This window comes from Schistocerca piceifrons, chromosome 5 (genome assembly GCF_021461385.2).
Source record: "Schistocerca piceifrons isolate TAMUIC-IGC-003096 chromosome 5, iqSchPice1.1, whole genome shotgun sequence".
Classification (NCBI taxonomy): Eukaryota; Metazoa; Arthropoda; class Insecta; order Orthoptera; family Acrididae; genus Schistocerca; species Schistocerca piceifrons.
This window is the reverse complement of record NC_060142.1, coordinates 539,582,073-539,602,579: the sequence shown is the minus strand read 5'-3', so window position 1 is coordinate 539,602,579 and position 20,507 is coordinate 539,582,073. Positions and strand designations below refer to the sequence as shown.

Sequence of the window (20,507 nt, the reverse complement as noted above, 5' to 3'; positions counted from 1 at the left end):
ACTTACCCGTTCATGAAAGATCTCACACGAGTGTTTCAGAAAATAAAAGTAGCTGAAAATAATAGACATATTTAATATTTTAGTAGCATTAATAAGATGATTTTTTTAACCTTTTGAATAGAAATGAGTATTAAAATTATCAACAAATATTTTGATGGGACTCATCTTCCAACAGGGTTGATAATCGTTCATACCTCCATGCTTGCTCGGTTTCCTCTCATATCTGGTTTAACATAAATTGCCATTGTAGAAGACACACACACACACACACACACACACACACACACACACACACACACACACGCACGCACACGCACACGCGACTGCAGTCTCTGGCTGTTGAGGCCAGACTGTGAGCAGCATTGCGTGATGGGGGAAGCAGTCTGGGTGGTTGGGGTAAGGAGGAGGGTGGAATGGGGAGGCGGTGGGATACCACGGTAGAGGTTGGGGTGGTAGAGTGCTGCTTGTGGGAGCATAGGGATGAGGTGGAGAGCAGGTAGGGCAGCTAGATGCAGGTGGGAGGTTAGACGGAGGTGGCAGGGGTGGGGAAGCAGAAAAGGAGAGAAATGAAAAGACTGTAGGTGCATTGGTGGAACAGAGTGCTGTTTAGTGTTGGAGTGGGAACAGGGAAGGGGAGATAGGTGGGTGTAGGCAATGGATAACAAAGGTTGAGGCCAGGAGGGTTATGGTAAGAGATATTGCATGGCGAGTTCCCACCTGCACAGTTCAGAAAAGCTATTGTTGGTAGGAAGGATCCAGATGGCACAGGCTTTGAAGCAATCATTAAAATGAAGAACACTGTGTTGGGCAGTGTGCTCAGCAGCTGTGTGGTCCAACTGTTTCTTGGCCCCAGTTTGTTGGTGGCCATTCATGCAGACAGACAGCTTGTTGTTTGTCAAGCCCTCATAGAATGCAGCTTTGTTTGTAGATCACATGATTGGTTTCACAGGTAGCTATGCCTTTGGTGGGATAGGGGATGCCTGTGACTGGACTGGAGTAGGTGGTGATGGGAGTCCCAGACCTGTCTCATACATCTTCAAACCACCACCACTTACTGTCCCATCAAAGGGAAATCAGTCATGTGATCTACAAGCTAAGTTGTAACCACTGTGCCCATTCTACATGGGCATTACAACCAGTAATCTGATATGAAACTTCCTGGCAGATTAAAACTGTGCCGGATTGAGACTCGAACTCGGGACCTTTGTCTTTCGTGGGCAAGTGCTCTACCATCTGAGGTATGCAAGCATGATTCACGACCCCTCTTCACAGATTTAATTTCGCCAGTACCTCATCTCCTACTTTCCAAACTTCACAGAAGCTCTCCTGCAAACCTTGCAGAACTGGCACTCCTGGAATAAAGGATATTGTGGAGACGTGGCTTAGCCACAGCCTGAGGGATGTTTCCAGAATGAAATTTTCATGCTGCAGTGGAGTGTGCTCGGATATGAAACTTCCTGGCACTCCGCTGCAGAGTGAAAATTTCATTCTGGAAACATCCCCTAGACTGTGGCCAAGTCATGTCTCTGCAATATTCTTTCATCCAGAAGTGCTAGTTCTGCAACATTTGCAGGAGAGCTTCTGTGAAGCTTGGAAAGTAGGCGACAAGGTACTGGCAGAATTAAAGCTGTGAGGTTGGATAATTAAAGCTGTGGCGGTTGGATAGCTTAGATGGTAGAGTACTTGCCCACGAAAGATAAAGGCCCAGAGTTCAAATCTTGGTGCGACACACATTATTAATCCGCCAGGAAGTTTCATATCAGCACACACTCCTTTGCAGAGTGAAAATTTCATTCAGGAACCAATCTGTCTGTCCGCTTGATGGCTGCCAACAGACTGGCCGAGAAACAGCTGGGCCACCCATTTGCTGAGTGCACTGTGCAGCACAATGATCTTCATTTTAATGACTGCTTCACAGCCTTTGCCATCTGTTTCCTTCCAACCAACAACAGCTCTTTTGATTTGTACAGGTTGCAACTCTCCCTGCAGTATATTCTATGTACCTGTAATCCTCCTGGCATCAACCTTCATTAGTAATTGTCCTGCACTCACCTATCCCCTTTGCCTGCTCCCACTCCAGCACTACACAGCCCTCTATTCCACCAACACACCCAAAGTCTTATTACTTCTAACCTATTTCACTGCCCTGACTGCCTCCCAACTGCACTTAGCTGCACTACCTCCTCTCCACCTCATTCTTGCATGCTCCCACAAGCAACACTTAACTGTCCCCAACCCCTACACCACCCAGATTGCTTCTCCCTTCATGCACTGCTGCTCGCAGTCTGTCCTTGGCAACCAGAGACTTTGGTCATGTACATATGGCACTCGGGTACTTGTTATCTTCTGATGAAGATCTTTTTGGCTGAAAGGTTATTTGTTCAGCAGTCTTTTTGTTGTGCCTATCTGCGACTCAGTATCTCCACTATGTGGTGAATAGCAATCTTTCCTTTTCATATTATTGCATCCTGGATTTTCCACTATTTTATTCAATATTATTTTTTGAATGTAGTTAATGGTAGAGCCCAATTTGTTGTACATCCCGAGCTCTAGGTTGTGTTGAAAGGTAATAAGTTGATTGTGAGGTGGTGAAACCAATGAACTAGATTCCATCAGATGTTATCAATAGAACTGTTGTGTAGCATTATTTAAATTCTTCCTTTTGTTGTATGTGATGTTCAAGTTTGCATGTTCATGATTGGTTGGCAGAAGTAATCCAAGCAGACACCATGTTGATTTATGTATTTCAAAACTGAAGTGCTATATTTGGCAATTTTCTTATTTATACTTGTGTACTATGAATGTATGCAATTTACTTGATGCATCACATTAAAGGTATTTACAGGGTGTGTCTTTTTTATATGATTTGCTACGTAAAAGTTGAGAAATGTGACGTTGACAAAGCTGTCACTGGATGGAGTTGTCGTAAGCATAGTATTTTTGTTCGACATCACATCATAGGTTGTTATGAGGGAAATTAACTGTCATTTTAAGATCATACATGAACCTCAGCCATGAAGAAAAAAGAAATTAAAAGACAATTTCAGATTCAATAACTATCAGTTACAACTAGTAGAAGACTACCATACTGAGACCGTCATTATTTTTGTATGGGAAAATTACAAATTTCAAGATTTGCATAAAAAGCCACTAATAATACATTATTTTTTTGCATTATGGTTTTCGTGAAAATTTTCTGCACTTACGCATAACTGCTTCATTATTTGGTTCCACTCCTGCATTTACAGCAAATTATTTGTAAATTTATCAGCACAAGTCGACTAAACAGGTGATACATCATTCAGATGTTAAAAACATTGCTATGTATGGAGCAATGTTGAAAACATTGCTGCGTATGGAGCAGAAATGTGGGTAATAAACAAGCATCAGAGAAACAAGGTTTGCATTGGTGATGGACTTTCGGAGGTGAAGTTGCGACATCCAAGCTGCACAACGTACCATATACCAACATTAGAGAGGCTATGGTTGTCGATGAATCAGTAACAGACACCATAGAGATAAAATGTCGAAAATTGTATAGACATGTAGATAGAATGGACAATAACCAATGGCCAAAGAAAGAGTGGCATTATATCACAGTGGAAAGAAGAAAGCGTCGAGGATTTAGGAGCAGCTGAAGTCGAGAGGTCTGGAACATGACGGATACCAGCAGACTAAAGAGAGAGACTCATACGATCAGAGGAAATGGAATGTGGGAAGCGAGATGATGATGATGCTACATTGTTAATTCACTATATTATGGATTTAAATGCTAGAATAATCATTTCAGTACCATGTGCTGTCAGAAAGAGTTGCAAGAAAATTTTTCTTATGCTCTCACATACCGCTCATCATCAAGGTTTTGTAAGCACTCATTTTAAACACACACATACACACACACACAAAGCGAACAACAAGATATTCGTCTTCATATTCTGTGGAGAGCGTAGTATTCGGTGGTGTTGACTATTGCTTTGTTAGATGCAGTAGCATCAGTGGTTGCGGATCTGTCTGGCAGGTTCCTGCAGACAAGCAAATGCTGATAGTCCTGACAAATTTCATCATCACTGCTAAACACAATTTCCCTGGTAGACTTTGCATTGTGATGCCCCAGTTCTCAGTCTGTTCAGCATCATCCAGGTCACATAAGGCAGGTTTGAGCCTGTGGTTGGTTCGGTTCGTCTTTGACATTTGTTCAGTGCGACTTAGGGAAATAATCTCAACAAAGTTCCAGGAGATGAAGGAATTGCTGTAGTATAAGTTTAAGGTGGAGGAGGGAGAAACGAAAGGGAAGGAACCAATGTTGTCAGCTGCATCGTGGCTTTATTTGAAATCGGCAGTGACTGGTGAAAATATCTATCGGACCAGGACCCAAACCTGCGATCTTCTGCTTACTAGGCAGTTACATTCATCACTGTGACATCCGGACACAGTGTTTATAGTAAATGCTGGGACTATTTCAGCATGCTCCCTGGCTGACCGACACACCCACCTGGCGCCACCTATTCGCAGTAATTGGCAAGATCTCGTTGAGTTGTGTAAAATGTGTTTGCAGAGGTAATTGATGTGAAAGACACAATACTTAATCCAGCACTGTTCCTTTTCACCTTTTTCTTTCCTTTTTAACTCTAATGTACAGAATGTTAGCAGATAACTTACATATTCCATTTATTCTTCCTGCGTTCCATTTCTCCCATTAAGAATTGTTTGTGATCTGAGTCTGATATTACACACTGTAATTCAACATATTTTGGAAGAAGTTTTTTGAGCACAAAATCATTCAGTTGCACAGTTTGTACAGCTGACTTGTATTAATTGGTCCAGCAGATTAATTGAAGGTTCAGAATCACTTTAGTTTTTCTCTAAGTTAAGTTTCAACTTTCCAATTTACATGAATGATAGTTGTTGTCCTTGGAAAGATAACCGTTCTTGTGAGAGAAATCTTCTAACTGGGAAGCATTCTTTAGGAATTCTTGAATTTTTGAGCTACTACAGTCATGTCTATGAACTGTATTACTGTAATTTCATTATTCGTATGTGTTTGCAAGCATTTGAACATGCAAAAGATGCATGCAGCAGAGTATGCCAACTGAAGCAGACTGAACAGACTGTTAAAAATATTTGGAAAACTGAAATTTGCGTCAGATGAGCTGTATCTGAGGAATTACTTTGTCCAATAGTTGAGTCTAAATTTAAATGTGCCTGTGTGCCTCTCAGTCCCTCCTGTTGTGATGAGTAGCAATCTATCCTATTTTGTTGTTATTCCACCCCAAATTTCCTATTGTTTGAAAAACATTGAATAATGAACTTCTGCAACACTCCCCTCGCCAAATGGTGAAAAGGGTCACAGTGATGACCAGTCGACCAAAAGAGTTATTTTTATGGTTTCCTAACCAGATTGATATGGAATGTTTCCAAGTATCCTATCAGCACAGAAAAAAAATTATCAGACTTGCTGGACACAGCAATATGTATTAAAGGAAAATTGTACTCTAGCAAGTTATAAATGTACAACATGTGTATCTAACTAAAAAGAGTGGAAATGAAAATTGTGGCACACGCTTTTAAGATTTAATGCGAAAATGTAGTGAATATTATTAGCTTGGCCTTTGACCAAGAAATATTTAAAAAAAATTCACTGGAATATACATTTGGTGAAGCAATATTTTTACATTTGTGCTGCTTCGTCCACATTCTGTAATTTGTGTTAGTGAATTTTCTCTTCCTGTTGGTGAAGTTTCTCCTGTCTTATTTGGGTTTATTTGAAAGTAGCAAGACTAAGAAGAATACTTGTGGGGGACTCAACTTAAACCATTGATTATGCAGGTAACAATATACAAATAATTAGTTTCAGAATTGTATATGATATCCCTCTGCAGCATATGAGAGCTGTGCCATACTAGTATGAGGAAATTTTTCAGTCTCTGATTTTAGAGCATGATGAAAAAGATTCGTAAAAATGACAGAGGATCCAGCAATTGATTCTTGCCTAGAGTATTGTTGACGTAGAAGGAAATGATTTTTTTTTTTTTTTTTTTTTTTGGGGGGGGGGGGGGTAGGAAGGATAAGCATCAGTGTTCAGCATCTGTTGGTTATATGTAGGTGTGTGGTTGCTGCTCTTATTTTTTGTCTGTTGATAATTTTTTATTGAAATACACAAATGTCAATAAAATTCTTCTGTATGAGTGACCACATCATGAGAGATGAACTACCAATATTTTGGCTGACTGTATCTCATGCGACACAGTCATACACCCGGAGGGATATCATTGAAACAGACTCAGTAAAAGATGTTTTGTCATAGGTAAGATTTTAAATTTAGCACTATTAGTACTTTACCCTCTGAGTGCCGACACCATTTTCATCACCACTCTTAACTATATATTTCACTATCTTGTGTTCTGATGAATACTTGTGAAGGACAGTTCATATCATACTGCACATACATTTATGCAGTTTTAAACAGACTATATAGATCCAGAAGAGATACTATTTATAAGGTATGTGATAATTACTATTCTCTGTTTAGTTCATTAGCTGCAATCCAGGCACAAGTACGCAAAGAACTAGAGGCAGAAAAGAAAGCAGCATCTGCAGCAGCAAAAGAAGAAGAAGAAGAAGTAGTTATAGCTCAGCAGAAACTATCATCAGAAGTTGAAGCTTCACCGCACTTGGCGGTGAATGGAGTGTATTTCAAATGTCCTCTTATAAGTGAGTATTTAAAATTTATTTAAATAGGTTGTAGTAGCATAAATCTGCTGCATTCACTAACCTATAAGAGATAGTTTGAAATTGCTTTATTTTCTGCTTATAAATACTAAAGATGTGTCAGATTTTTGCTTACTGGTGTTACACATCATCTGGCAAAGCCCAGTTGAAAAGGTAATGTGCATAAGGATGTACTTGCAAAATAAAACAGTGCATGAACGCAACAACATATCAGTGTGTTCCATTCTCTTGTGCCATTCCAGTACTGTGGTTTCTATAAGATACACACCACATAATGCAATGTAATAATCAACTGTGGGACATGGCATCTTACAACAAAAAAATGCGTACATTTGTCTGCTAGCTGAAGTTCAGAAGTTGGTATAATGTGGACGCTTTCAACAAAGCAGTTCTAGGGGATAGGTATTTAGAAATGTGGTTTCATCAAGTACCTGTAGATGTTGGCCTTAATTACCTCATTTTTGATACTGTGAACCCCAGCAAGCCATTGTGCAGTAGCCTTTGCTCAGTGCTTTGCATTGTGCATGCTCGCTATTTCTTTTTGTGTTTTGAAGTGCTGCTTTGTGAAAGGGAATCAGGGCTTGCTCCCTCACTGCTCCTCCCCTTTTGCTAGTAAAAACTCTAGATTGTTCTGTGATTATCAAATTAGGAGTGAAAAGAAAAAAAATGCCAAGAAACATCTTAAATCAGAACAGCATGCAGCTCACCTGCAGGAAAATGCTGCTGCTTCTCAACAGAAACGATCATTTGTTGAAAGCTAAAATAGAGCCAAAAAAAGGAAACTGTTGAAGTTCTTACAAAGGTAAAGTTTCCGGATAAAAATCAACCCAGCCACCACTTTTTTTTAACAGTCAGTTTCAAACACATGCCTTTTAGGCATGTAGCATGACAACCTTTTAAATTTGTACATCTAATCACTAACAAACAGAAAATGTGATTGCAACAAAAATAGACGTAAATTTTACACAAAAATGTTTTCAGGTCCCTATGGTCTTCACTTAAAAGACAAACTGTCCTGAGAAGGTTCTGGTATACTTAGTTCTTCCTGAAACTTATCCCTTGGCAGTATCAAACAATGGAAAATTTGGAGATGCTGAGTCGCACACAGACATAACAAAAAGACTGTCACAAAATGAGATTTCAGCGAACGAGGCCATTGTCGAAAAAAGACCACACACGCATGCGTGCACGCCCGCCTGCGCGCGCGTGCGCCCCCCCCCCACACACACACACACACACACACACACACACACGACCACTTCAACAGAGGCCTTGTTGACCGAAAGCTCATTTTGTGACAGTCTTTTTGTTGTACCTGTGTGTGACTAGCATCTGTGCCAAGTATAACTTTTAAAGAACAATGTTCCTATCTTCAGAGTAAGTATAAATGACAGAAAGGTGCAAAATAGGAAAATGTTTAGCATAAACTGAAAGGGCCGTACGTGAGACTGAGGAAAGAGACTTGCCACATACTAGAACGAGATGGGAAATTGACAACAGAAATGAAAAGAAAACAAAAAATTAAAGAAGTGCTGGATGACAAAGTATGTCACATGGGTGTTGCAGTGATTGACTTGATTAAAGAAACCTGACGTGAAATTGTGGCCAAAAGGGCAAAATGAAATGCCGCAAACAACTTATCCTTTCCTTTAAGGGAAGGGAATGAAAAGTCTAATAACAAATGGGGAAGGTGTAGAATGAATAGTGGAGATACCGAGTTGCAGACAGGCACAACAAAAAGAATGCTAATACGTTTAAGCTTTCAGCCAAAGGTCTTCTTCTACACACACACACACACACACACACACACACACACACACACACACACACTCATGCAAACGCAACTCACACTCAGTGTGTGTGTGTGTGTGTGTGTGTGTGTGTGTGTGTGTGTGTGTGTGTGTAATGCAGAAGAAGGCCTTTTGGGCAAAAGCTAAACTTGTTAGCAGTCTTTTTGTTGTACCTGTCTGCGACTCGGCATCTCTGCTATATGATGAGTAGCAGTCTATCCTTTTCATAATATTGTCATTATACCGTCTTGGATTTTCCATTGTTTGAATAGCAAATCATGTTTACTGGTTAGTAGCTGGATATTCAAATGTATTTATTCCAGTAGCTTACAGTTTCCTCAGAGTTTTTTCTAGTTCTTGCTGTTTCGATGGCGTGTCACATTTCTTAACATGAACTACCCTTTATGGAGATTATTATTAGCGCACATATAGTGAGGTGTTAGGTTTGTTGTTGATTGTGATGAGAGATGGGTTTAGGTAAAACCCAGCACCAATATATAGTCTATTCCTCACAAATGGCATGAGGGGGGATCAGTGAGCGTATGTCACCAACTGAAAGAAGAATCATTGACTCCCCTTTTCCATGAGAGACTGCAGAAATATGCAAAATTTAATTCTAGACATAAACACAGTGTCATATGATTTGGAATTTTGTGCCAGTACCTCTCATATGGCTAAATGCTCAAGAGGAAAAATCTAAATAAATTTGATATGATAAAGGTCAAAAAGCTGCTCGAGGAAGTTTCAGAAACCATAAGTAAAAAGTTCACTGTAGAGTTTGCACTCGATGAGAACTTTTAACTAACAGATGCTGCTGTGTGTCTATGAGGAGATTAACATCAGTTGTAGCATTTGTCACCATTGCTAATTGTTTAAATGCCTGCATTTAAGTTAATTTCTGTTTAAATGTTTGCATTTAATATAATTTTTAAGCATAACTGCACTACGAGGAAAGTTCTGACTGTCCCACTTGCAGCACAATGTACATTGATAACGAGGAAATGTAATCTGCTGTAAATTGCTATTGACTTCATTTTTCAAGTATCTGGTTGTGATTTATCTTGTTTCTATCACAACAGGTGATGAAATACTTTCAAAAGAAGAGTGGACCGTAAAAATTAAAGAATTCTTATACTCTCAGTTAGAAGAAGAACGTGGATTAACATCTTGTCTTATCATTCACTCCTGCAACAAGAACAGGGAAAAAGTAAGTATGGTATTCTTTCACTGCTTTTTATTTGCCCAAAGCCTATTCCATCAACCCCCCCCCCCCCCCACCTTGCCCCTGCCAAATTAAATGTGACATGTAATATCTGCAATTGCAGCAACAGTTATTACATCCTTTTGAATACTTACATCTCTGTGTTATATTTGTTACAGATAGCTCAGTGTGTGGAGACACTTTGTAAGTATTTAGAGAACATAGTGCAAAATCCAACGGAAGATAAGTACAAAAAGATTCGAATGTCAAACAGAATATTTCAGGAACGTGTTGCACCCATTGAAGGAATTCAAGATTTCCTAATGGCAGCTGGATTTGAAATTAAAAAGGAAGAATTTCAAGGTAGTGAAGAGGACTACCTTGTATTTTCTGAACAGAATGTTGAAAGCTTAGAATATTTATCAGTAAGTAAAACTTAGTTATAATAAACCATTTATTTTAGTAACTGTGTTGCTAAAAGTTTCTTCGACTCCTGTAACAATTCTCATGTCATATAATTTACTTGTGACACTGTAAATTAAGGGAATAGAGTGAGGTTTCATGTAAGCAGTTTCTTTCTTTTTCTTTTTTAAATGAAACTAATGTAAACCTAAATACAAAATTGTTTAAAAGGCCTGCTGTGGAGCATTTGCAACAATACTATCTACATGTACATTAATAAACTGCAAACCACTGTGAAGTGCATGCAGAAGGTACTTCCCATTGTGCCACTTATCGGAGCTTTTTAACTTTCATTTTACATACAGAGCGCAGGAAGAATGACTGTTTAAATGCCTCTGTATGCATTGTAATTGATTTAATCTTGTCTTCGCAATCCCTGTAGGAATGGTATGGAAGAGGTTTTAATATATCCCTGGATTATTCATTTAAAGCTGTTTCCTGAAACTTTGTAAGGAGGCTTTCTGGAGATAGTCCGCATCTCTCTTCAAGTGTCTATCAGTTCAGTTTCTTCAAAATGTCCATTACTCTCTCCCTTAAATCAAACAAAATTGTGACCTCCTCTGTCTATATTACAGAAGCGTCCGATTCCACTCGTCTGCTTTGACCTATGGCGGCGCCTATGATGTCATTACATAAACATGACAACAAACACGAAAATACGTACAGGAAACCAACAAACATATCTCACTCCAAAAATATAATGAAACGAATGGGACCAGTGCGGGAAATTGGGGATTTTGGGGTGGGGACAAACTAAATACACACACACACACACACACACACACACACACACACACACACACACACACACACACACACACACACCATGATCCCAAACCACACAAAATGACAACATAAAAACAACACAAAATTCCCAAATTCCACTACACGTACAATATCCACACTTCCCTTCACCTACATAGCTCATCCGCAATTGTCGATACCCACAAAATAAAAACCAACACTCCAAAAATTATAATCACACCGCAACTATCAATACCACAAAACCAACACCTGAAACAACAAAAATTGGAATTGGACACTTCCCTTTACCTATATATGTCAACTACAACCGATGATACCAAAACACATTTAACTACGACACATTGCTATCGGACAACAGACGATACCAAAACACACACAGCTATGACAATGCATTGGAAACTGACACTTCCCTTGACCTATAGAGGTTAACTACAACTGATGATACCAAAACACACACAGCTACGATGACATTGGAATCGGTCACTCCCTTGGACCTATATAGGTTTAACTACAACTGATGATACAGAAACACACGTAGCTACAACACATCGGACACTTCCCTTGACCTATATAGGTAAAATACAACTGACAATACCAAAAAAAATTGGAATCGGGTACTTCCCCTAAGTTACAAAAATCAATCACAACAGATGATACCAAAACATAAAACACCTACAGTAAATAACACCAATCCAACAACACCTGAAAAACCCCACCAAAAATCACAACACATGAACAATAGACCCAAAAAAATGACTCCTTACCACAAAAAAGTTCCGGCGCTACACACTAGGCCAGCCACCCCAATCACACTCAGCCCCCTCCCCACACACACACACACACAAACAAAAAAACACAACCAAAACAAACTCCCAAACCACCCACAACCTACCAACCCCCCCCCCCCCCAAAAAAAAAAACCTTCACCTTCGCCCCCCCCCCCCCTCAACAAAAAAAAATTGCCAACAATTAAAAATCAGAAAAAAAACTCGATCACACACACAACTCAAAAACAACTGCAGCAAAGCAGATCCTCCACAACATAATCATAAAGCAAATCCCACCCACCGAACCCACCAAAATCCACAAACCTTACCAACAACCCCCTTCCCCCTGAGCCACAACCGCACCCCCCCCCCCACCCCCTTGTACAGAACAACCTTAACTAACCACCCTTGGCCTATATATATTTTACTAATAGCCCTAAAGAAAAACCTGAAAAATGCAATGCTCCCAGGGACGCTCTTCCGCCAGCAATACTCATCTAAATGAGATTACAGGTTAGAAGAGCACATCGTCCCCCTCCCAATGACTGACTTAACTGCTCCCCAAAACCCCTCTATTGTATTAGTACAACGCCCCTCTCTCGTAATTCTTGAACTCTAAATTATGATTGACAACTAAATGATCATAACCCCTCTTGCCCAAACTCCTATAAGATGAAAAAGCATCAGAAACTACTGTAATCCCCTCCTCTATATACTCGTCAGTTAACCCCACTAATTCCCTCTTCTTATGTCCCTCCAAAATCCTGAAAACACATTCTGAATACTCCCCCCCGCCCTCCCCCCCACCCGAAACAACGGTTCCCCACACCCATAAACCAACTGGAGACTTACCCCTCCCATATTTCGTCTTCCCAAACTGCGACTCGTCTACCTCAACCACCACCCCAGGCCCGCGCAACTTACCTCTGTACTTAATACATTCAGTACAAACTTCACTACAAAACGAAAACCAGTCTAACACCATCCTCTCTCTCACACATCTCATGTGCACAAAAACTGATGGAGGATCTATAACAAAAATAAGACGTCATCAAAACTCACTCTCTCTCATGGCCAACATAGACCTCTCGAACCAGGTACCGTGCCCTATGGAGCGCCAAAGGTTATCCCTTTGGCACCGCCACATGTAACAGTCCCTGGTCCGAGACACTGGAACTCTGGCCAATCATATGTTCTCTCTGCAGAAGCTGCATTTCACGATTTCCACCGAAAGTCCAAACAGTTACAAAAACTTAATGATGGCAACATGTCGTCCCCCTTCTCAGCCCGCAGACGCGCACTGCTAAATTTAGAAGTCATATCCATACCTAACAAAAGTAGCCACAAATTAAATTAAATGCCTTACTGCATGACAAACAGCAAACCAGTAACAACAATCGACACTGAAAAACAAAAGAAAATTAATTCTTAACTCACTGAAACCAATTTCTGTTCTTTACTAACAGTCAAGGACCGATAAATTCACACTTCAACCACCGACACACAAATGAACGCAATACACCACATAACACGCGGACCATACACACACCACCAGAGGACACCACCAACTGCAGCAAAACGACATCTACAAACACAACAAACTCATAAACTAAACTCCGGGCCATTATGACGTCACACTCCACAACATTCACCTTCACCCCATTCTGTCATAGTACATTGATGAAGTTGTCTCTAACGTGATCACCCATGCCTCTGGAACTGCTATTCCCCTTTCTAGAGGTACTCTCTACAGCTTGCAATGCCCTGGTGTACCCAAGACATTGGAATAGCAGTTTGGAATCGCCAAAGAGCCCTGCAACATTTTAAGTGACATCCTTTGCAGATGGACCTTACCACTTTTAATCAACTTCATGCAAAGGCTCACTATCTAATTAAACACAGTAAGAAGGAATGCTGGGAGTGTTAAGTCTCCTCTGTGGGAATATATGCCTCTTCATCACAGGTGAGGACCAAGCTCCATGGTCTTCTGGGCTTCCAACAATGAACAACTGTTCTGGGTCGTATCCTTGCCTCGGATGCAATGGTATTGGATGATAGCACTCAACTGGTGGCAGCAGGTGATGCTGAGGCCTGATTTGCCTCCTTGGTCACTTCATACGTTCCCAGATGACAGAAAATGTCTTTCTCCAGTGGAACCTTGGTTTACTTCAATGCGGATCCCTGCTCTCTGTGGCTATCGGGGATACTACAAAAACCGCATTGCCTGTCGCTGACCGTCAGGTGGAGATTGTGTCTTTGTCCTTACTTCTGTCTGTAGTGAACCTGTGCCTCTTCGAACACCTTTAGATGCTGTGGCTGTCAGGGTGAGGACAACGCAAGAAATTACCATCTGTAACATCTACACTATGTGATCAAAAGTATCCGGACACCCCCCAAAACATACATTTTTCATATTACGTGCATTGTGCTGCCACCTACTGTCAGGTATTCTATATCAGCGACCTCAGTAAGTCATTAGACATTGTGAGAGAGCAGAATGGGGTGCTCCGCGAAACTCGCGGACATGGTCAGGTGATTGGGTGTCACTTTTGTCATACGTCTGTGCGTGAGATTTCCACACTCCTAAACATCACTAGGTCCACTGTTTCCAATGTTATGGTGAAGTGGAAACGTACAGCACAAAAGTGTACAGGCCGACCTCGTCTGTTGACTGACACAGACTACCGATAGTTGAAGAGGGTCGTAATGTGTAATAGGCAGACATCTATCCAGGCCAACACACAAGAATTCCAAACTGCATCAGGATCCACTGTAAGTACTATGACAGTTAGGCAGGAGGTGAGAAAATTTGGATATCATGGTCGAGTAGCAGCTCATATGCCACACATCACACCGGTAAATGCCAAATGACAGCTTACTTGGTGTAAGGAGCATAAACATTCGACAATTAAACAGTGGAAAAATGTGGTGCGGAGTGACGAACCATGGTACACAATGTGGTGATCCAATGGCAGGTTGTGGGTATGGCGAATGCCCAGTGAACATCACCTGTCAGCGTGTGTAGTGCCAACAGTGAGTGCACGGCCTGTGGCGGAGTGGTTACAAGACAATAACATCCATGTAATGGACTGGCCTGCACAGAGTCCTGACCTGAATCCTATAGAACACCTTTGGGATGTTTTGGAATGCCGACTTCGTGCCACGTCTCACTGACTGATATCAATACTTCTCCTCAGTGCAGCACTCTGCGAAGAATTGGCTGCCATTCCCCAAGAAACCTTCCCAGCACCTGATTGAACGTATGCCTGCGAGGGTGGAAGCTGTCATCAAGGCTAAGGATGGGCCAACACCATACTGAATTCCACCATTACCGATGAAGGGTACCAGGAACTTGTAAATCATTTTCAGCCATGTATCCAGATACTTTTTGATTACATAGTATACCTCCTTCCAGATGAAGATGCTCCTCACGTATTAGCTGCACTGATTTCCAAATTCCTCCACCTTTTTTACTTCTGGGTGGTCTTAACACCTATAACTCTTTGTAGGATGGAACCAAGGTTACTGGCCGCGATAAAAGATGTCAAGAACGTACCAACTCAACTCGACCTTTGCCTCCTAAACACAGATGCCCCCCACACACTTCAGTGTGGCGCATGGCACATCCTGGGCCATTGATCTCTTGGTGTGCAGTCCTGGCCTTCTCCTGTCTGCTCACCAGAGAGCTCATGATGACTTGGTGGTAGTGACCACTTTCCACTCTTCCTGTCTCTACCCTAGTGTCCCTCTTCTCAATGCTTGCCCATATGGCCTCTTCCCAAGACTGACTGGGACTCTTTGACCTCCGCTACCACCATTGAAACTCCGTTGCATGCCATCATCAATGAGGTGATCCACACCATCACTTCTACCATTATTACTGCAGCTGAATCGGCAATCCCCAGTTCTTCCGGCTACCCCAGCGGACGTCAGTGCCTTGGTGGTTGCCACAAATCGCTGCGGCCATTAGAAACGATAGGCTGGCCCTGTAATGTCATAAGCACCACCCAGGCCTGGAGAACCTCATTGCCTTCAAACGGCTCCGAGCCCAGGTCCACACACTCTTCAGACAATGGAAACCGGAGTGTTGGGAGTGATATGGCTTCACCATTGGTACACAAACCTCTCCTTTCTGGGTTGGTTTGATGATTTTACTGCTATTAGACCCTTGCAGGTGTATGTGAAATTACCACACATGGAGGTTTATCTGCCGATCAGACATAATTGCAGACCATCTTCCCGAGTATTATGCTTTCACCTCTGTGTCTGAAAATTACCACCCCATTTTTTGTTTCCTCAAACAGTGGGTTTAATGACATTAGCTCTCTTTTGGTCCATGCCACCCTGAGTCGTATAATGTTCTCTTGAGTGAATGGGAATTTCTCAGGGCCCTTGCCGATTGTCCAGACACATCCCCTGGCCCAGATCGCATCCATTCCCAAATGCTTAAAGATCTGTCAGTGGGTTCCCAGCACCACCACCTTGCCTTCATCAACCACATCTGTAGTTATGACGAATTCCCGTTGCAATGATGGGAAAATATCATCGTCCCACTGCTAAAGCCCGGTAAGAACCCACTAGATGTTTATAGCTATCATCCTATCAGCCTCACCAACGTTCTGTGCAAGTTGCTCAAATGTATGGTGAGCCGGCAGTTGTGTTGACTCCTCGGGGCCTTCTGGTTCCATCCCAGGGCAGGCTTCACCAAGGGCACTCCACCGTCGACAACTTGGTGCACCTGAAGTCCGTCATTTGATCGGACTTTTCCCGGCGACAACACCTTATTGCCATCTTTTTCAACCTGACGAAGTCCTACGATACCACTTGGCAACACCACATCCTCGCTACTCTGCATGAGTGGGGTGTCTGGGGCCCACAACCCATTTTCTGTACAGACTTTTTGTCGGTTTATTTCTGCCACTCTTCTGTTTCGGCTGAACACCGGCTGCAGGGATCTATATGGAAGGTGCAATTGTGGGCCCTCACTCACGGCTTTCAGTTTTTGATATCTTGCACTTCTGTCATCGCACTGTCCATCCCCATCCAGAACTTTACCTCGATGACCAGCTACTTGATGTAGTGGAGACTTGCCGCTTTTTGGGACTGGTCTTCGATGCCTGCTTAACTTTGCTTCCCCATCTTCATCAGATTAAGGACAAGTGTTGGTGGAATCTTAATATTATTCAATGCCTGAGCCACACCAACTGGGGTGCTGATTGTCCCTTACTGCTGCAGCTGTACAAAGCCCTTGTACAGTCCTGCATTGACTATGGGAGCCTGGGGTATGGTTCAGCATCGCCCTCCGCATTGCGTCTGCTGGACCCTAACCACCACAGTGGAGTTCGGCTAACGACGGGAGCCTTCCAAACAAGCCCAATGAACAGCCTCCTTGTGGAAGCTGGTGTTCCTCCATTGCGGCTCCGGCGGCAACTACTGCTTGCAAATTATACCATCCACATTCATAGTTCGCCTTTGTCATCCAAATTACCATCTCCTTTTCCCCAACACGGAAATCAATCTCCCACAACAGCGATGAAGAACTGGGAATCCCCTTGATGTCCATGTCCGATCACTTCTTAATGAACTCGATGCTTCCCTGCTACCATCTTTCCTGTGGGTCCACTTACGTACACCTCTGGCTGAACCTATTGCGAGGCCCAAAAGGCTCTGTTCCACCTGAGGCCCTCCGCTGGCAATTTCTCTCTCTTCTCAGCGAGTTTAAGGGCTCAGAAATAGTCTACACTGATGGATCAATGGTCAGCGGTCTTGTTGGCTTCGCTTACACTCATGTTGCCCATACTGAACAGTGCTCTTTGCCGGATGGCTGCAGTGTTTTCACTGCAGAGTTGGTAGCCATCTATCGTGCTCGTGAGCATATCCGCTCCTGTGCCGGTGAGTCCATCGTCATCTGTAGTGACTTCTTAAGCAGCCTACAAGCTCTTGACCAGTGCTTCCCTCGACATCCTTTGGTAATGACTATCCAGGAGTCGCTTTATGCCCTTGGGAACTGTGGACATTCAGTGACCTTTATTTGGACCCCAGGACATGTTGGGATATTGGACAGTGAACTTGCTGACAGTCTGGCCAAACAGGATAGCGGTACACTAACTCTGTAGATCGGCCTGCTGGAGACTGATCTATGATTGGTCTTCTGTCACAAAGTTTTCATGATCTGGTATACTGAACGGTGCACTCTCAGTACCGCAAACAAACTCATGTTATCAAGGAGATAACGAATGTGTGGCAGTAATCCATGCGAGCCACTTGTAGGGTCACTGTTGTCCTTTATCAGCTCTGCGTCGACCCACCTTGATGTTGCTGTGGCTCCTATATAACTGTCGTTCACCTCTTGTTGGACTGCTCAATTTTAGCTGCTCAACAGTGGACTTTCAGCCTGCGCTGCACCCTACCTAGGCAACAATGCCTCAATGGCCCATTTGGTTTTACGTTTTATTTGGGGGGGGGGGGGTTATCACACATCTAAGGTTGGGCGTGTGGGCTCCTCTCCCAGACCTCCATCCTCCCTCCCTTTTACTTCTTCGTCACTCTTTCTTTGCATCTTGTTTTCCTTGGTGTTTGTCTTTTCCGTATGTGTGTTCACCTCCCTTTGTCTTTTACGCTAGACATTTTAGTGTGTTGCAGAGTGGCTGGCTCATCTTTTTTAACCTTGTGATCAGTCAGCCCTTAAATGTACATTCCCCCCCCTTTGGTTTGCTTCTTCCGTTTTCTCCTATGGTGTGATTCTGCGTTACTTTTACATGCTTTTATGTACTGCAACTCCTTTGTCTCTAATTGTTTTATCTTGAGACTTGGTTGCTTGAGGAAAAAGGGACTGATGACCCTGTAATGTGGTCCTTTTGTATCCCAAACCCTCCACCTCCTCCCAGAAGGAATTGACCACCCTATGCTGCCTCCACGTTGCTCATACCAGGCTAACCTATAGTTTTATTTTACTTACTAAGCCATGTCCACATTGTAGTTGTGGAGCCTTACAGTAGTAGTTAATATCCTGGTGGAATTCTCTCTCCTCCTGGCCCTCCATGCTAAGCACGTCCTTCCAAATACTTTGCCTCAAATACAAACAGACAATTCACAGATAGTTGAGCTGGTTCTCCTTTTTCTCCGTGAAGGTGGTTTTTATTTTCAGATATAAGGTCTCAAGCGGTCCCCAGGGTGTGAGTGGGATGACTGGGGTTGTGGAGCATGTTCCTCTGCATGTTGAGTCTGGGGGTCTCGTGATCCTAGCTGACTGATCAGCTCACTCTTCTGTCCCTCTCTCACTCTGATTTCATTGCTTTTTGATGTGTTTTGTATCCTTTTATACTGCATTCTATTGTCTGTTGTAGAGTTAGCAATGTATTAAGTAGTGGGTGCTTTTTAAAATCTTGACTATACTGGAGCAGGGATGGGGATGGCTGCAGGTGGGGCTACTCCTGTCATATGCAGAACCTCGGGGGGGGGGGGGGGGGGGGGGGGGGTGCCCACGTGCTGCTTTACCTATTTCTCTCTTGTTGTTTTTATTATTACATTTTTAGCCTTCTCACTTTTACTGTTCTGAATGTACCAACTTGGAGGTATTCTTTGCTCTGTGACTGGCTTTGCCCATCATTGGGCTTGCAGGGGTCAGATGCAGGGTGGGGATTTTCTTGCCATTGGATGAGCTGAGGAAGATCCCTTGTATGCTCTGACTTACGTACCATCCCAACCATACACTTCTCCATAAATTCTTTCTGGGCTCTGGCATCAGTATTGCCTTCAATGCATCAGTCTTACTGCTCCTACATACTTTCATCAGCAGACCACGTATTTTACAGACATCACTAATACTGGATGAACCACCTCTGGATCAGGAACTGATGACCTTCCTTGACTGATGGCCCCCAACCAGCCATCCATCCAGTTGTGACTTGTTGATATTGTAGTCATAGAGAATAAGACATACTAATGTCCTTGTAATTTTGCAACTGACTTTTTGCTTATTAAGCTTTGGAAAAAATTATGAGAAGTTTATAATATATTAAATGACTGTGAAATGGTATCCCTCTTGGTTCAAAGCGCTACTTCTTGTCAGGGGACCACTTTCTTGCTCATCTTTAATCTGGTCCAGTATCCCATAGTAGTGGAAAAATGTAACACCCTTAATTTCAGTTATCTTTCTGTAAGCTGCAGTAATATAATGGGTATAGGCAAAGCAGAATTACAAAAGGAATGGGAAGTAGGGGGAGTAACAGAATAATACATGTAGTGAAAAAGTCAACAGCGGAATGCAAAAACTGCAGTTTTTCGTTTTAATGCATATTTCACCACTCTTGGATAATGTAGATTGTGGGGGCTACAGAGAGAGAGAGAGAGAGAGAGAGAGAGAGAGAGAGAGAGAGAGAGAGAGAGAGAGAGTGTTAGATCCCATTGGCTCAAAGTCTTCTTGTTGGCCTAATGATCTTTTTTTTAAAAAAAAAAATTAAAAATTAATAAAATTTGTGTATTTGGAACATAAAAAGAAAGTGTCCAAAACCATTTAATTTTGTTTGTGTTTCAGACATTATGTGATGCCCTGAGATCTGCAGAACCAATTTCACTGGAATTAGATCGTAATTTGCAAGTGCTGCTTCCTTCACAAGCAACCCATAGGACAGATTTGCCACCAGTTTTTTATACAATGACACCAGAGGAACTGAAGAAAGAACAACAGTTAAGGTATTTTTTTTTTTAAGGAATTTTCGTGAATACAAGTATCTTGCATCAAAATCCATTTTTAGTGGTACATTAATAAATAAAATAGTTGACAAAGTCATG

At 42.2% G+C, this 20,507-nt stretch overlaps 1 protein-coding gene across 1 annotated transcript in view; it reads left to right on the top strand.

Moving 5' to 3' along the window:
- LOC124799276 (UBX domain-containing protein 6) overlaps positions 1-20,507 on the top strand; it is a 53,808-nt gene that overhangs the window by 17,232 nt on the left and 16,069 nt on the right. The window contains exons 4-7 of the mRNA XM_047262845.1: positions 6,530-6,711; positions 9,599-9,726; positions 9,900-10,145; positions 20,251-20,408. Coding sequence (XP_047118801.1) covers positions 6,530-6,711; positions 9,599-9,726; positions 9,900-10,145; positions 20,251-20,408 — 714 coding nt within the window. The remainder of the gene's footprint in view (positions 1-6,529; positions 6,712-9,598; positions 9,727-9,899; positions 10,146-20,250; positions 20,409-20,507) is intronic.